Source organism: Sarcophilus harrisii, chromosome 6, assembly GCF_902635505.1.
Source record: "Sarcophilus harrisii chromosome 6, mSarHar1.11, whole genome shotgun sequence".
Lineage (NCBI taxonomy): Eukaryota > Metazoa > Chordata > Mammalia > Dasyuromorphia > Dasyuridae > Sarcophilus > Sarcophilus harrisii.
Genome location: NC_045431.1, coordinates 71044322 through 71063214, shown reverse-complemented (window position 1 = coordinate 71063214; position 18893 = coordinate 71044322). Strand labels below are relative to the sequence as shown.

General features: G+C 40.9%; 1 protein-coding gene across 7 annotated transcripts in view; it reads left to right on the top strand.

The window, feature by feature from the left end:
• Nucleotides 1–1565: 1565 nt before the first annotated feature.
• Nucleotides 1566–18893, top strand: part of SLC10A7 (solute carrier family 10 member 7) — a 250878-nt gene continuing 233550 nt past the window's right edge. Inside the window, exons 1-3 of one of the 7 annotated variants that reach the window (XM_031941415.1) lie at nucleotides 1689–2122; nucleotides 10601–10683; nucleotides 16819–16955. In XM_031941415.1, the coding sequence (XP_031797275.1) occupies nucleotides 2023–2122; nucleotides 10601–10683; nucleotides 16819–16955 (320 nt within the window). In that variant the 5' untranslated portion in view covers nucleotides 1689–2022. Of the gene's footprint in view, nucleotides 2123–10600; nucleotides 10684–16818; nucleotides 16956–18893 lie in introns of all 7 variants that reach the window. The other 6 variants (XM_031941418.1, XR_004230006.1, XR_004230007.1 and 3 more) reach the window with 6 other exon arrangements.

Below are 18893 nucleotides of genomic sequence, written 5' to 3'. Positions count from 1 at the left end.
CTCCCAGAAGCCAGTGTTAGAAATGGAAGGGTTTGGGAATTGTCCACAAAAAGACCTCTCAAAGCCAGATTGCCAAGAAAGGAAATTGGGGGAAAATGGGATTCTTGAGAAACCCTTAGTAACTGGTTATAGGGATCAACCTATGATACTTCTGAAGCTGACCTCAATTTTGGGGAGCAGCTAGCATGCCAAAAATAGATTGAAAAAAAATATGTTCACTGAATTTTCACGGTGCTTGGTAATAAGAAATCATGGATGACCTTGAGAAAAAGTTTCATTGGAGTGAGGGGATAGAAAGAAGCCAGCTTCTGAGTGGTGTAATGGATAATGTTGAACCTAGCGTCTGGAGACTCTAGAACTGAGATAAGTTGGTATAGATATCAACACATTGGAAAAAGTGTTCCGTTCCCTTTTTGAGAGAGGTGAGTGAGAGAAGAGATGCATTATGGTTTAGACTTTTATTATAAGTATTAGGGATAAGAGTTATACTCAGACATATTATCAGTACATGTTTGATTTGTACTATTGTTTATTTTAATCTATTTTATTTTATCTACTGTTATATCTGGAGTTGCATAAAAATTTCTTGGGTGAAAAGGGGTCACGAGTGGAAAAAATCTAAGTCCTGATCTAGATTTCCCTAAATACCCATGGTCTGCCTAAATTGTCCAACCCTCCGGGCTATGAGACTACTGGAAAGGCATTTAACTTCTTAATGGCTCCCTAGGATTAGATTATAATTTACCCCAGGGCTACTCTTCTGAATTAGTGAAGGAGTTTCCAAACTCGGCAATTCTCAAAGATTTTAGTGAAAACTAGGTACTCTCCATCCCAAAGAATCCAAGGCTTTTTTTTTAATTCTTTAAAAATTCTACGTTGACTTTTTTTTTTTTTTTAATCATGACCTTCAGGTATTTCAATAATTAAAAATTGTCTCTTCCGGACCTATCTCCAGGTCGGTTGTGCTTCCTACTGGGCTCTCTCCTAACCAAAACCCAGCCTTGGGCCAGCGCCTGGCCTTCAGAGAGCCTGGACGGGAGGAATTCCCCCGAGGGCAGATAAGGCGGCGCCGGCTCCACAGCTGCGGCCTTCACAGAGCCATCTCGGAGCCCGGAGCGCCTTTAACAAAGTAATGAATGGGGCGCGACGAGTTTTTCCGCGGGACAGCGGGAGCGCGTCTTCCCCCCTCCCCCCCCCCCCCCCCCCCCCCCCCCCCGCACAGCTCCGGGGTTGTTTTCTCCGCCCGCTCCAAGCCAGCCACTACGGGGGTTCCGGTGTCCCATCCCCCTCCGCTGCTCCCTGGCCCGGCGCCTTTCCGGCAGCTCCGGCGCAGGGTGAAGAAAGCGCCCTCGGCCCCCGGCTCCGAGGGCGCGGGGCGACCCGCGCCCGGGGAACCGCGTCCACGCCGAGCTAGGGAAGCAGGAGCTGCAAGCGGAGCCCCGCCCTCTCGCCGGCTCCACGTCAAACGCCCGACGTCAGGAGAAACAATGTAATGCATCAAAACAGCGCGCCCCGCGAATCTCCGCGGCAGCCGCCGCCGGTTTCCCCTCCCCCACGGCCAAGGAGAGCAGGACGCGCGCTCCCGGTCCCAGGCCTCCCTCTGGGCCGGGACACGCGCCGGAGCTCGCAGCCCGGGGGAGGGGGAGGGGGAGGGGAAGGGGCAGGGCGCGCGTGCGCGCAGCTCGTGCCCGCCCCCCCCGCCGAGAAGCGCCGCTTCCCAGAGCCCGGCCGAGCCGCGGCGGTTGCTTCTGCGAGTCTATTAGCAGGCGCGTGGTAGCGATGGCGGCTCTCTGGGAGACTTGCCCGTCACTGGCTACTCCTCCTCCCGGCCCGCCGGCGGCGCTCCACCCCACCCGCCCCCGCCCCCGCCCCCCCCAGCGTCTAGTTTACAAGTAGCGATTTCCCCGGCCGGTGCCGCGGGTTCGGAGCGAGCCGGGGCGCGCGCCGCGGGCCGGGCGCAACCACCCTCCCGGAGGAGCCCGAGGCGGGCCCCCGCATCCCCGGCCGGCCGGCCAGGCCAACATGGGGCTGAGGGAGAGGCTGGGCAAGGAATGGTTCATGTTCTGCATCGTGCTGGCCATCGTGCTGGCGAAGATGGACCCGTCCGTTGGGGCCAAGGGCGGTGAGTGCGGCCCCTGCCCGCGAGCCCCGACAGCGGGGGGCGGCGCTGCTGGCGTGCACGCGCCCGTGTCGCGAGGGAGGCTCCGCGCCTCGGTCTGGGTTACCCCGGGACCCCCCCCTCCCCGTGGGGGCGTCAGCCCTGCACGTGGCCTCCGACGCGTCAGAGCCGCCCACCCTTGGGGTGTCCGGCAGTGGTGGGGGGGGGGGACGTAGTGTGTAACTGGCCCGCGGGTCTCGGGGGAGAGCCAGGAGCAGAGCCGTCGGGGGGGGGGGGGCCCGGCATCGCCCTGACCCGGGGTCCCGGAAGCTTCCCCACGTGGAGACCCGGCCTCCCTCCCTGCCCCCCGCTGTGCGGCTCCCCTTCTCTTCCTTCTCGCGGGGAGGTGGGGGGCGAGGAGGAGAACGTCCTGCCCGCCACCTCCAAGCTTCTCTGAAACTTCTCGCGCAGACTGACACGTTGCACACTCGTACTTCCGTGTGCTCTCCTGCCGACGCTCGCTCCCAACGCTTGGCTCGCTCTGCCAGTGGGTGCCCGCCTCGCGTCACTGGGAAAGCCCGGCTCTGCTCCCCAAGAAAGTCCTTCTGGAGGGTGGACGCTAATTGGTTAATAAACTGTAGCCGGCTTTGAAATCGAAAATCGCAGATAAGGGGAGCCTTCTACAAGTCTCCTTAGTCTTTATCTCCTCTTCTGTTCTAACGTAGAGTGTGACTCAGTACAGATAAAATGACACTTTTTATCTAATCAGTTTTTCTCATTCAAGAAATTCTAGCTTAATTTCAGTGTTTGACGGATCTTTTTGATCCCTGCGCTGGTGTCGAAATCGTCGGAATGTTCAGTGGGAGATATTTGTGTTATTTTGATAAAAACACGTTAGAAATGAATGAACATTATTTGTTGTTCCAGTCAGTCCCAAAGTCATTTAGGTACCTGCACCCCCAAGTTGAGAAGTCGGCTCCCTGGAGAGCTTCTTGAAAGAGACAGCACAGAGACGATCATGCTTTTCTGTTTTTATCTTTTCTAGTATTAGTTACTTTACTAGGTTTCATTTATTATTTTAGAATAATAGAATATTTTTATTTAATTTTTATTTAAAATTTTTTTATTTATTTAAAATATTTATTTCATATTTTAGAATAATAGAATAATTTAGAATAACTTGGAGCACTAGTTCGTGGAAAGGAAATAGAATCTGAAGAAGGATATGAATTGGCTCCATACCAGGAGTCCTTTGTAACTATGTGGACAGCAGGGCTTCCATGCCTTCCTTTTATGGAACCCAGAAAGTACCAATGCTTTTTACAAGCATTCTCTGTGACCTGTAGGCAAATGCTGCAATATATATTTCAGTTTCTGTAAAATGACGATCACTCCTTTACCTCTCAGGTGTTAGTAAGAACTGACTTGGAAGTTGGGAAGAAATCTGAGGCTGATAATTATTAGCTACGATTTCTATTGGGTTATTGTGGAAGATAAAGTAAAATCCTGTGTTGTATGCAAAAAGCTTTGCAAACCTTTTAAGCTTACATAAAGGTCAGCTATTATTCAGTGGAATAATAGTGGGATTGGAACATAATAGGGTTTTATAGCCTGTGCTGAAATGTTTCTAGTCAAAAAAAAAAAAAAAGTTTTAAACACAGTGTATCCTTGTTTCAGTTTGCCTTGTATAGAAAGTACCATCTTAAGTGACTTGCAGATGCTTGAGTTGTTATTTTGGAAGAAAACTTTGGCAAAGTCTGTGGGGTCATTAATAATGGGAACCCACTAGGTGGGTGTTAATTTCTTTCTAAAGCAATGTTTCAGTTTCCTGAAAGGAACATGTGTACAAGCTGGGAATTAAAATGAGTTCTATAGTGAATCTCTGGAATATAACATGAAAACAAAGTGACTTTCAAAGTTGTAAAAAAAAAAAATAATAATAATAAATAAAAATAAGAAAGGTAGGAGGCAGTCAGGTGGTGCAGTGGATAGAGCATCAGCCCTGAAGTCAGGAGGATCTGAGTTCAAATCCGACCTCAGACACTTAACATTTCTTAGCTGTGTGACCCTGGGCAAGTCACTTAACTCCAGTTGCCTCAGGGGAAAAACTTCAGGATGTGAAAAGTATATTTAAACCATTTAGAAGCTTAGTTTAATTAGATTAAACTTCCTCCTATCTTAAATAATATTATGTTGGGTATATGTTGACTGTAGCATCTGTTTCCCTAGCATTGGTTGCATGTCACTGGCAGGTATGAGGCATGTATGCATATTCACACATTTATGTTTGTATACATATGTATGTATATATGATACATTGTGTAAATATCAAAGTGAATATTGTGTCATATATGTTAACATAATATTATATATCTTTCTGACCATAATGTGCCAAAGCAAACACAAACTGGTAATTTCCTTGTTTTCTAGTTACATAATATTCACTTTGCAAATAACTGTTTTGTATTGTTACAGAGAGTAGGGTTCAACTAGGATAAGTAAATACAGTTTAAGATTAGATATCTTCTCCTGTCACCCTTGATCCTTCAGCTCTTTTCTGAACCCACTTAACTTAAACATTCCCAACCACTTTAAATTAAACTAAATTTTAAGCCTCCAAATTACCTACCAAAACAACACCTGGGAATTGGGAGGGAAGGAATTATGATATATGCTTGATATCTGCCTCGCATATTGAAAGTGCAATTTTGAGGGTTAACAAAAACTCATTATAGTAAAACAGTTTAGCTGTCCCTCCAAATAGAAGCCTGGTTGTTCATACATTTGTGAAAAGTCTTGGTAGATGGCCATATTTCTAATTTTTGTAGTGAGTCCTTGGTTTCTTCTCTAACAAGGGTTGAGGTTTGTTCCTGGCTGTATATAGTATTGCATTTTTACTTTCAGAGGGGATAAGAATGCTTACTATCCAAATTTTTTTTTTCTTGAAAATAAAACAGCTTGCCATAAATGTGGTGCTTTGGGGTTTATAATGCACTTTACAAATATGTTCTCTTTGTAACAGCCCTGGGAGGAAGGTATTTCTATTATCTCCATTGAACAGATGAGGAAACTGAAGCAGAGATTACCTGAATTGCCCAAGATTACACAACTAGTAAATGCCTAGAAAACTGAAGTAGATATATAAAGTGACTTATGCAGGTCACACTCAGCTGGTAACAATCTGAGACTGGATTTGAACTCAGACCATTTGGACTTCAGGTACACTCAATTGAGCAATAATTATAATATAATAATTATGAGCAATTGCTCATAAGCCACTCTGTGACTTAACTAGGGATTTTAGTAATTTCCATTTTACATAGAAGTAAAATAACAGACTATGCTGTTCTTAGGTCTCAACTTTCATTTTGGTAAAATAAGTGAGTTGGACTTTTAAGATTTCTTCTACAAATCTAAATTGAGTGACTTTCAAGACAGAAATCTCCTCACATAATTAGCACTCAGATGCCTTAAGATTTAGTACAAAATGCCCCTCAGTGGATTATGCAGCATTTTTTAAAAGTCGCATAAATCAAGGATGAGAACTGTGTGCCATATTAAATGAAAATATTATGTAGCTACTAGGTAGGAGAGTTACCAATAGAACACTGGGCTGGAATCTGGAAAGCTAGGATCTAACTCTCCTCTCACAATTACTAGCTTTGTGACCACAGGCAAGTCTCCAAGACTGTAAGTTGCAGGTGTTTTCTGGTGCTTTTTTTTTTTTTTTTTTATAAGGAGTTTTCAACAATAAATTTACAGGTCAGTTCCTCATTGTAGGTACTTGATATATTGATATGCTGGATGTGATCTACGCATCCCAGAAATGAAGGGAGCATTGAATCCTGTATAGATTAGAGCCTCCCAGATATAGTCAAGATGATGCCTTTACCAAAGGAGAAAGTTGCTTTATTCTTTTGAAATACAGATTAAGTTTCTGATTTCCAGTTGCAGATTTAGTTAAGTCAAAGATTACTATGAATAAAGCATGAATTCTAAAAAGGAAGCTACATTTTTTTTTTATGTACAAGTCTGTACTGTAAAAAAAAAATGCTTCAAGATTTAAGATTGTGACACAGATATTGCAGCAGAATATATTATCAAGTTGCAAAATTTTATTCAGTAGACTCTTGCTGCCCCTCACCTCCTTAAAGTTCTAGTTGACTCACATTTTGAGGGTATGAAAAACCCACACTTCTTTGCCCATAAAAAAGCACTATGAATTTAGTGGGCTTATACCTACATAGGATCAAAGAATTTTAGGTTAGAGGCCTTGGTTGGTCAGGTAATTTAAAAAAATGATTAAAAGCCAGCTATGTGCTAGGCATTGTGCTAATTATTGGGGATACAAAGAGAGGCAAAAGAGAAACCTTGTCTGCAAGGAGCTTATAGTCTAACAAGGGAGACCATAAGTAAACAAATATATATATATATATATATATATATATATATATATATATATATATATATAAATAAGCTATGTACAGAATAGTTAGGAAATAATTGAGAGCGGGAAGGCATTTACTGTAGAAGGTATGATTTTAGTTGGGACTTAAAGGAAGCCTGGGAAGCCAGGAAAGGCAGGAGATGAGGATTGAGAGCATCTCAGTCGTGGAGCACAGTCAGAGAAATGTCTGTAAGTGCAGAGATGAATGTCTTGTTAGTGGAATAGCAAGATGCCATTGTCATTGGGATTGAAGAGTATGTGTTGGAAAGGAAGCGTCAGAAGACTGGATACAGAAGAGGGGCTAGGATGTGAAAGGCTTTGAGCAGTGGAGGATTTTGTGGAGGCCACTGAATAAGAGGGGGACATGATTGGACCTGCACTTCAGGAGAATCACTTTGGTGGCTGAATGAGGAATGGATTGGCGGAGGAGAGACTTGAAATAGATGTGCCCACCAGCTGTTATTGCAGGAATCCAGATGTGAGGTGACCTGTGCCATTTATGGTGGTGACAGGTGGGAAGACATCAACAGCTTTGGCCCCGGTTGGAATGTAGGGGATAAGGTAGAGTTGTGAGCCAGAGGGCCTAGGAGGATGGTGTGGCCTGAGGGTGGGTTTGGGGGTAAAGAGAGCAAGTTTAGTTGAGTTTGAGATGTCTATCTCTTCAAGATGTCTGAAAGGAATTTGGAAATGTGAAGACTGGAGGTCTACAGAGGGGTTAGGGCAGGATGGATAGCTTTGAGAACCAGTAGCTTAGAGATGGTAAGGAAATCATGGGAACTGATGAGATCACTAAGTGAAGTGAAGGGGGAAGAAGAGAAGAGGTGGGGTCTGAAGGGAAATCCAGCAAAGGAGAGGTAGGAGGAGAACCAGGAGAGACAGGAGTCCTAAAGCCTAGAGAGAAGAGACTATCAAGGAGGAGAGTGACCCTCACAGACTGCAGAGGGGTCAAGGAGAATGAGGACTGGATTTGGTAATTTTTGGAGAGAAAAGTTTAGGGAGAAACCTTGTAGAGGGTTAATGAGATTGAGAGGAGAGAAAGTGAAGGCATCTGTCGTAGATCACTTTCTTAAGGAAGGACAGCAAAGTTAGAGGGCAATAGTTATTGGGGACAGAAAGATCAAGAGAGGGTTTTTTCAGGGTAGGGGAAACTGGGTATGTTTGTAGGCAGAAGGGAAGGAGCCAGCAGACAGGAAGAGATTGAAAATAACTGTTAGAGTGGAAATGACAGATCAATTTGTTGGAAGAAATGGGATGGGATGGGGTATATTGAGCAGTAGAAGTTATTAGCCTTAGTAAGGGGGGAAGGAGGTGACAGAAGGCATCTGAATGATAGGAGATGAAGAAGGGAGAATGGAACTCAACAGTGGATAGTCTTGATTTTTTTTTTTTCCTGTAAAATATGGAGTAAGATTCTCAGCTGGAACAGGTAGCAATGAGAGACATAAGGAGACAAAAAAGATTTGGAAGAGCCATTGTGGAGAGTGGGAAAGTGAATTGATGAGGGAGCTATATGTGGGATTGCCCAGCAGCAGTGAGGGCCCTATTGAGGTTGGGTAACAAATTTGTAGTGGACTAGGGCAGAATGGTTGTGCGATTTTCTCCATCTTTCATTGGCACATGTAATAGGAGCAAAGGTGGTGAATGGTGTGAGTGATCCAAGGCTGAGGGTTGGTAGGTACAATCATTAAAATGCTAAGAGTAAGGGTAGGGACTCAGCAGAGGAAAGGACAGTGTAGATTTGAGTTGGTTCATTGGGATCAAGTTGGAGAGAAGTGGGGAGAATGGGTAATAAAGGAGAGAGAACCTGGAAGAGTTTTGAGGAGTCAGGGGATTGGAAATCTTGTTGTAGACAACGAATTGGGTTTGGTAAGAGAAGGAAGAGGTAGAGATGGAAAGCTAACAGAATGTATCAGATAAGAGGATTTCTAATTCTTGAACATAGAAGTGGTTCATTTGTAGGTAATGATAAAATCAAAAGTATGACCATCTTTGTGTGTGTCTGAGATGTGGAATAGGTCATGGAAAGTGAATAAGATTGAAGAACTGAATGGTTAGCATATTGGAAGGAGAGTCAGCATTGATACTGAAGTCACCTAGTATAAGGGCAGGGATTGGGGAGAAGAGAAAAATTGTCATTCATGTACTAAACTTAATGAGGAAGTAAGGGAGTAGACAAAGGCTTTTAGGGTTCTGATAGGGTTTTAGTAGGGATAAATGGCATGCACCTCAGAGGAGGTTAGTGAGTGATGGAAGTAGAGGGAGGACCTAGAAGTGGCAGTGGGGAAAGTAAGAAGTATCCTAAATACATAATCCACATTTGTTCTCTAAAAAGGCACACTAGCACTTCCTTCCTTGTTGACAAGAAATGTCAACAAACATTTTCTTTGTTTTAATCTACTGAGGACTGAACATTGTCCTAGGGCTGTGTATTTGTACTGAGATTAGAAAGTTTCCAGGTATTCTTTAATAAATTGGCAAAGAAATTATTCTTTATCAGAAAAAACTTGGGTTCAGGGCTCATCTAGGACATTTCCTAACAATGTTACGTGGGCATGTCATTTAACTTTGGTTAGCCCCAGTTTCTTTATCTGTAAATGTTAATCCGTCAATAAACATTTATTAAGTGCCTACTATATACCATTTGATATATAGTGCTGGAGATGCAAATACAAAAAACCAAAAGTCCTTACTCTCAGGAAGCTTATAGGGAACACTCTGTGTGGGTGTGGGTGGGTATAAACCATCTGGGAAGCAGAGGTAAGAAAGAGGAGTGTTGCAGATATGATCAGTGCAGAGACACAGATAGAGATAGAGATAGTGCTATGTCCAAGGGACAGAGAGAAAGCTAGTTTGGTTGGAATGTGGGATGCTGAAAGGGTAGTAAAACATAATGAGATTGGAAGGAGAGAATAATGCCAGCTTCTGAAGGATTTTAAAAGTGAGAGTTTATATTTTATCCTAAAGAAATTAGGGAGGTATTGAGTGCCAGGGTCAGACTTTGACTTGAGGAAAGTTACTTTGATTGTGTTTGGGGGATGGAAAGAAGGTTATTTCAATGGTTTATGTGAGAATTAGGGCCTGGACTAAAGTGGTGGCTGTGTGTGGAAAGAAGGAGTTGGATGCAAGAAATACAGAGGGAGAAATGACAAAATTCAACAACCAACCTGATATGGGGGGGTAGGGAAGATGAGAAATCAAGAGCAGGGGAAAGTTACAAACCTGAGAGACTGGAGCAGTGGTGGTCCCTCTGTCAGAAATAGTGAAGTTTGGAATAGGAGTGGGTTTTGGGGAAAGATTATTGGAGGCTGTTTGGGACATGATGAGTTTGACATGCCTGTAGGATATCCATTTTGAAACATCTAGTAGGTAGTTGGTAATGTGGAACTTGAGCTCAGGGAGCAGCCAGGAGTGGATATATAGATTTATGAATCGCATGTGTAGGAGGTATACTCATGGGAACTGATGGGATCACTCAGAGAGGGAAAGAGAGAGGAGAAAAGAGGGGCCCAGGACAGAGTTTGAACTTTGAAGCACAACTATTTGCTAGACGAGAAAGGAGCTGTTCTATTCATTATTTTTTTGGTCCTGATTTGTGTTATTAAATATCTCCATAGTCTTCTTTATACCAAATCTAGTGTTTTGGAAAATATAGATAAGCCTGTTTTGATTGGGAATTGGAAGAATTCCCCAATAAATATGAGTACAGGAAGTGCTCATATTATGGTCTTTCTTCTAATCCTGGGAGAAGTTGACCAAATAGTTCTCCCCCATGAACTTTTGTTGTTTTTAAACCCCATGTGGGATTTTCTTGGTAAAGACACTGGCCATTTCTTTCTCTAGCTTATTTTATAGATGAGGAAATTGAGGCACACAGAGTAAAGTGATTTGTTCAGGAACATACAGCTAATAAATGTCTGAGGCCAGCTTTGAACTTGAGAAGATAGGTCTTCCTGATTCCTGGCACTCTACCCACTGTGCCACCTAGCTGCCTGTTCTGTGGGAGTGGTGATCATTTTGTTATATTCATTCTCTCCCTTTCTCTCTTTTTTTTTTAGGACCATTGAAGCCTGAAACAACTATAACCTACATTGCTGTTTCAACCATATTCTTTAACAGTGGACTGTCACTAAAAACAGAGGTATTGTCAAGGGGACATGAAAACGAAAGTCAGGAAAACCTGACCTTACTCATCTGTTTGACAATTTCAGTGGCCTTGAATAAACCTGTCCGTAGTTGGAAGTATAGAAAAATAACAACAATATTAAATAGTTGCCATTTCTAGAGTGTTTGTGAAGAGCTTTACATTCCTGATCTCCTTGGATCTTCACAACAGCAAGTAATCACTACAAGTCTTATGGTTTTCATATTCCCATCTCCAAGCTTGATTCCATTAGTGCCTTCCTATGAAGTGTCAGTATGAGTGAAAATGATTTGTGATAATCCATTGTTTTGAGTCCAAGAAAAAGGGGCTGAATTACTACTACATTTTCTTGGAGGCCCACTTGGGCCTTTGCATCGGATTTATTTTGAGTATAATTAATGTTGCAACAGGACTAAAAGTATTTTGGGCCTTGCTTACCCTATGATTAGAACTGCCTTCTAATCATGTCTAAGTTGCTTTGTGCAGTTCCTAGAACTTTTCTAGACTGTTTATATAGACTCAGACTGTTTAAGGGCAACATGCCATTTTAACCTCCTCAATATTAGAGGTTACTTAGTCCATTTTATAGGTTTTACCTGGACTTACCACTAGTATATGTATAAACATATATACTTTATAAGTATGTGTGTGTGTATATATATATATATATATATATATATATATATATATATATATACACATACATGTTTATAAAGCATTTCTAAATCCTAGTTCATGTTTTAAGATAAATAAGCATATTAAATAAATGAATATAGAGATAATTATAATATCTATTTCCCTGGGTTGTTATGAAGATCAAATGAACTGATGCTTGTTAAACATGTTGTAAACTCTGACCATGAACTAGAATGATCTTTTCTTCATCTATAAAATGAGTATCGGGAAGTAGGCAACGTGAGGTCCCTTCCAGCTCTAAATTTGGGATTCCACCGAGTAATAAATGAGTTGTGACTATGTTGGCAGAGGGAGGTTCCTACAGATGTGGTTGGTATTCATATATCTTCCTTACTGTTAACCCATTTTAAGATGCAATGGACTATGTGACAGAAGTATTTCTGCACAAAGAAGTCTGTGAATAGAAAGGTGATGACATTTTTAAGTCAGAGGGGTTTCTTCTTGAAGGGGATAAAAAGCTGAAAAATAGATAAAATTTACTCTTGAAGAAGTAGTTAAGAACAATTGTTTTGTTACAAATCTGTCAGCTCAGTAAGTTCCTACTCTGTAGTAGGGTAGTTAGGTGGTAAGGTGGGTAGACCACCAAGACTCATCTTCTTGGATTTAGATTAGGCCTCAGACACTTACCAGCTGTGTGGCCCTGCACAAGTCACTTAACCCTGCTTGCCTCAGTTACTCATTTGTCAAATGAGATAGAGAAGGAAATGTCTATATCACTCCAATATCTTTGCCAAGAAAATCCCAAACGGGGTCACAAAAACTTGGACCCTTGAAAAATGACTCAACCGCCACAGCTTTCCCTAGTCCCAGGGAGTTTGTGTGCAGTTGGAGGAGACAACATGTATAAGCAGATACAGCATATATGTGAGATATGTACCGGGTAATTTGGGGGAGGGGGAAATCAGCAAGGACTTGTACCAAAGGCGATGACTGCTGGGATTTGGAGGAAATACTGGTATACACAGCTTCATGGGAACAGAAACTTCCCATGCCGAGGAAGGATGTGGCCCAACCCCATCTCCGTGGTTGTAGAGTCTGAGATTTTATGGGTGGTGAGCAGCTGCAGGTCCATTAGTTTCCACACAGAGGGAGGGATGCTCACAAAGGCCCTTCTGTGAATGCTGCTGATGTCTCCCAGACAGAAGGCTCTCTGGAGAGCTGTTCTTGGTTCCAGAATCTGGGACGATGGCACCTGAGAGATGATAGCTAGACTGACGTGGCTCTGAACTCTCTCCTCCTGCCCCGGCTGCTCTGGTTTTGCAGAACAGCTCTCCTCAGACCCAAGGTTTTGTCCTAAAGTGCATCCCCTGGTGCCTGGTTAATGCTACAGCTGCCATGTTTACTAGCTAGAGTGCTGATCTAGAGCCAGGAAGAATAAAGCAGAGAAGCAGAGTGGGGAATGATGATGGACCTCCAAGGCAGGAAGCCTTGCCTCTGATCCTTCTATGAAAAATATAGTCTAGTCAGTCCCCTGGATCCAGTGCCTTCTCTGTTAATTGGAGAAAATCCATTTCCTGCGGTTGTTTAGAAGCACCAGTGATAGGGCAAGTGCTTTGCTAACTTTTGAGTTCAAATTTGGCCTCAAGTACTTTCTTAGCCACATGACCCAGAGCAAGTCCCTTTTCTCATCTATGAAATGGGTCTAATAAGTAGCCAGCTCCTACCTCCCAGAGTTATTGGGAGGAGCTCTGTGAGTAGGAGAGTAGGAATCTTGGCCGGCTTGCCTCACTCTCAGAGTCTTTGACTAGCTCACCATCTGTACTAAAGAGTAAGAAGGGACTTGGATCAGGGAGTCTGAGCTCATGGAGGACAATGGTCTCTTGTTCTTAAAGCTCCTGTAAAAGCTTCTAAAATTATGTGGAATGGAAGTGAGGCCCTCGTGGAAAATGAGTGACTTTTATGTCTGGCTAACTTATTCAGGGGTAGCTGGGTGACCCGGGGGAGAGAGCGCCAGATCTATGGGACCCTGGAGAAGGTACCTCATCCAGATTTGCCTCAGTTTTCTTATCTGTAAAATGAGCTTCAGAAGGAAATGACCAAACCCCTCTAGTATCTCTGACATGGGGACACATTAATGGGCTCCTCAAGGATAGGACATGAATGAAAGACAACAATAACAACTTATTTAGTCCAGGAACTAAGAACTTTTCCTCTTGCCACAAAGCAGTCCGTTTTCTTAACTAGGTTGGTAAAGAAGCAGACTGGGGCTGGCCTAGCACCAGAGATAGGTGAAGTGCTCTGCTAACTTTAGAGTGCCATGTAAATGTATTCTTCGGTGGTGCCTTGGAGAGAGCCCTGGGGCTTCCAGTCAAGAAGACCTGGTCAGGTTCAAACCTTGCCTCAGACACTTACTTGGGAGTGACCCTGGGCGAGCCATTTAACTTCTATCTGCCTTAGTGTCCTCACCTGTAAAATGGGGATAAGAATAGCCTATCTTCCAAGGTTGTTGGGAAGATCAATTGAGATAGCTATAAACTGCTTTGCAAGACTCAGTGTGATATAAATGTTAGCTGCTATTACTGTTATTATCCATCTGTCAGTCAGTGAGCCTTCGTAAAGCACTTGCTGGGTGCTAGCTCCTGTGCTAAGTTCTAGGGTACAGAAAGAGGGAAGAGAATCTCTGGTCTTGTGGACCTTACAGTCAACTGCGGGAAACATGATGAGGGTGATGATATTGATGAAGAAGTGGACAAACATCAGGAAAGGAAAGTTAGAGCTAGGGTGTGAAGGGCTTTCAGTGACAAGCTAAGGGGTTTGTGCTTTATCCAGGGTCAGGCAGTTAAGTGGCTGAGTGAGGATTCTAGCTCAAGCTTTTCCGACTTCAGATCCAGTATTCTAGCCACTGTACCCCCAGCACAGCAGCATGTAGAATTTAGAATTTTGTGTTCAAATAAGTCCCAGATCATCCAGTGCTTCCTCAGTGCTTAGTTCCTAGCATATAGTAGGTGCCTAATAAGTGCATATTGACCAACATTGGCCCAAGAGGTAATATCATGGATCATCATGAATCAATGATTTGGTAAACATCATGTTGGATGCCACGTTGTTTCACTTCTCTGGCAGATGTCCTAAAGCCCAACTTCATTGCATTCTATCAATGTGTTTAAAATGTCCAGGAGATTGCTTTTCATTTTATCTCATTTGAACAACAGGAACAATCACAACAAAAAATAACAGAATATGTGTGTGTACGTGTATATACACACACATATATGTAAGCACAAAAGATAATTTTATTAGATTCCCATAATAATCTTGAGAGATTTGTGCTGGTTTTATTCTCATTTTATAGATAAGTCACCTGGGATAACAGTTAATGAACATCTGAAACAAGACTGGAACTCAGGTCTTCTGATTCTTAGTCAGGCACTAAAGACTCTGGATTGGTTGGGGGGAGGGATGGCAGATGGAAGTTCAGCTCTGTTCTGATAGGGTTCAAGGCCTGACTTCTCAGGAATCCTTCCTGAAGTGTAAGCAGGTTGAGGTTTCTAGGAACCTTGAGAAACTGAGGCATAAACCTCACTGCATCTGATATGAGTTTCATCAGTTGCCTCTCAGACTCATTTCTTCTCCTTTCCTCCTCTCCAGTGAGTTCCAAGTCTGCCAGTTCCACTTTAGAATAGTTTGAATTGTTAGAATTTGTGGGTAATGGAATCCCAAGCTTGTCCTCTTCCAGTCATCACCATGATGACTTACCTAAATGGCAAGAAATCCAGCATGGACCCGGAAGGAGTCAAACAATAGAAATGCCATCTGTCCAACTAGAACCAGATATTGGCTATAGGGGGATTTGTTTTCTGTCATAGCCTCTTACGGAGAGGACTGCTGTTGCTTAGAAGGGTTGTAAATTTTCTCAGTTGATGAACATGTTATCAGGGCATTGTTTAAAGTAACTATTTATTTGATGGAAAGAAGAGCCATAGAAATTATGTAGAATTGGGAACGGAGTCAAGTGATCAGGATTTGGCTTTTGACATTTGCTAGCCCTGTGATTATAGGCAATTAACTTGCCTCTTGTGATTCCCAGTTTTCTCATCTGCAAAATGGGTATGACCATATTTGCACTGTCTTCCATATAAGTTTGTATATTTGATCCTTGAATTATTTTAATGGTTGACTAATTGTGCTTCTTTATGTCACAGGATATTTTTGCTTTGCTTTCATGTATCTTTTTCATTGCTTTTTACTTTTAAAAACTATTACCAAATACAGTAAAAATATTACTGATTTGAATTAATTGAAAGTGTACAGGTACACAGAGGAAAAGCCAATTTTCTAATCTGGGATTTATGGATCTCTGGGATGCTGTGGATAAAATTTAGAGGGTCAAGAAACTTGGATGGAGAAAAAAATTACACCCTTAATTCACCCTAACTAATAGCTGGAATTTAGCATTTTCTTTAATTACTTAAAAGCAAGATTATAAGAAGGGAATCTTTACCAGATTGCTCAAGGGGTTTCTGATAGAGAAGAGGTGAATAAGTTGTGATCTAGAAGAAGGAAGGCCTATAGTATTGGATAGATTCTCACCTGATCTAAAACTCACCTGGAACTCATACAACTTCAGAAAATCTGGATGGGTTACAATCCAGGAGTACTAACACTGATGCAGTTATAGAACCAACAAGCTATTTAAACATTTCCAGTGACAAACTGTATTATTATCTGATTGTAGTTAAGTCAGTTTAATGACTAGATAAGGATCATTAGTAACCAGCAGAGCATTTTTTCCAAATTGGACCTCATAAAAGAACTGAATACATAAAGAAAATGTAGCTTCTTCCTTCCTTTTTTCCTGAGGGTAGGTTGGGTTGGTAGGCTATGGATAAAGAATATACTGTTAGGTTTGGTTGATTCATAAGTTACATTTGTTGAGTTACTTTCTCTCCCACCCCCTTTTTCTCTATTTTTTATTACAAAGAATGACTTTCTGAATGGGAGAAAGGAATGAGGAATATTTGGAAATAAAGGTTAGATAAAACCAAAAGGTAGCAATAATAATTAAAAGGCTTCCAGAAAAACAACAACAACAAAACTGTTTTCCCTTCAGTAGGTTAATAAAGTTACCCTGCAGACTTTCTTATAGTAGTATTTTGCTTAACATACTCATTTCTCATATTTCTTATAGTAGTATTTTGCTTAACATCCATTTCTTATAGACCAGCAAGGGTAAAAAAAGAAGTTTTTCTGTTGTCTAAATTAAGTTGGTTGTATTTTCAATATACATCAGGCTATATTTTTAGCAATTTAAATTCAAATACTTATAAGCACTATAAAGAATATTTTCTCCTTAGAATTCTATTAGGAATATTTTTAATATAAAAAGGAGTTACAAATAAATACTGAAATAAAATAACTAGATTTAATGGTCTTTCTATAGCTATCTCTCTTCCAAAGTATTTTAAAATGTGTTTCTCTCTTTTTACCACCCCCCAGGAGCTGACAAGTGCTTTGATGCATATAAAATTACATCTTTTTGTTCAGATCTTTACACTTGCATTCTTCCCAACAACAATATGGCTTTTTCTTCAATTGCTCTCAGTCACATCTATCAACGAATGGCTCTTAAAAGGGTATGTTGAAAAAAAATTCATTTTTTGGGGAGGGTCAGTGGTGAGGAAATTGAAGAGAATTTATTTTAAACCAATTTTTTCCATGTTTTAAACATATGTAAGAGTTTATTAATGGAACAAGTATGTATTTTCTGTAGTGAATTGTTCCTCTCTGTGCTAATAACACATGTTTTAACAAATGATTCCCCCTAAAGTTTGAAAATGTTGCTCCAGATTTAAAGATTGGTGGGTTGATTTAATTGCGTTTTGGGGGGAAGTTTTTAAAGTAGTTAATACTTTCAGATTATGGTGTAATAAATGGAAAGGAATAAAATGAGCTTAAAATGAGGAGGCTTGTGATCCAGTGCTGTTCTTGCTACTAATTTGCTCTGACTTTAGAGGAATCAGTCACTGTTGGGGGTCTGTTTGCTCAGCAGTAAACTAAAGATAATCCTCTATTCAGAACTTTTTTTTTTTTTGTGAGGCTCAAATGAATTGTAAAATTCAATTTGAAAAATATATTGTGGTATTTAAAACATTTTATTGTTTTGGCTCAACAGATAATAATAATTAAAGCTTATATAGTACTTTAAATATTATACAGTGCTTTCCTTACATTGACCATTGACATAGGTAGTGCCAGCACGATTCTGTTTTACAGACAAACTGAGAACTTAAGTGACTTATAGGTGATCACCCAGCCAGTAGGGTAGGATTTTACTCCAGGTCATGCTGTCTTAGTCAGTCGTGCTTTAATTATACATGTCAAATTATGTACAGATATTTATTATGAACCCCACTTATTTGTGATGCTAATAATTCTGATGATTATAAAGAATAATAGTTTACAGTCTAACTGGGGATGCAGTTTATCTATTTGTATATGTAAAAATATAAAAATGCTAAAAGACATTAATTATATAGGACAGTGTCCCAAGGTAGACCTTCTTTAGTGCTTATCATAAAGCATGATATTCTTTGTCTCTTAATCCTCACCTGAATTTTAAGTGTATTATTCCAGTTGCTTATGATGTGCTATTTTCTAGTCTTATCCAAGGAATCAAAACTCAACATTGGCTTTAGGAATATGTAGTTTTTGTTATGTGCTTCGGTTCACATTTTTATCTGGATCATTATCTGTGACCTTCCTCCTCCTTCATCCCCCAAATAGCTAACGAGCAAATGTGTGGATCTTCAGAAATATTTACTTTGATTCTTTTATTTCTTCAAAAATCAAACCATCTTAATATTTATGTTTTCATCTTTTCCTTATAACACATTTATTTCCTAATTATTTTCAACTCAGTATCTTAAAACAACAAACAAACAAAAAAAGGTGATTTTTGTTAAAAATTCTTTTGGGTGGACAAAGGTGGGATTGCTTGGGAAGATGAATGGAGGTGAGAAAAGCATTGTATAATGTTCCTAGAGAGCAAATTAGCATATCTGTGTTTTTAGAACTTGAAATAAATTTGGCTACCTTCTTTCTCTGTTTCTCACATTCCCTCCTGTTCGGTCCAGTTCTGCAAAAATGCAGGAGAAAAACCTATAATACTGTAATGTTAGTAATTTTATGATAATTACAACATCTACAATATTTTTAAAAATAGAGTGATGGTCTCAACATGGACGAGGCCACAATAATCCTTAACTTAGATATAAAAGTGAGAGCTTTTGACATCAATAAACATGTGAAACAAGACACTTAATTCAGGCATTGAAATTAAAAAAATTAAAAAGTAAGCCATCTGTCCTTTGTAATTATATAGTATAGAATGTTTTGCTCACAAATTCCTTTTAACAGAATAATATAAAAATAATAGGTTTCTGCCTGAAATGATCATAACTGATATGATTAGAAATAATGTTATTAGTGGACTATACTCACTGTTACAATAATTTTCTTCTGTATGGTGATATGTTATTGGGACTGTGTAACAAATAACATTCTCATAGCCT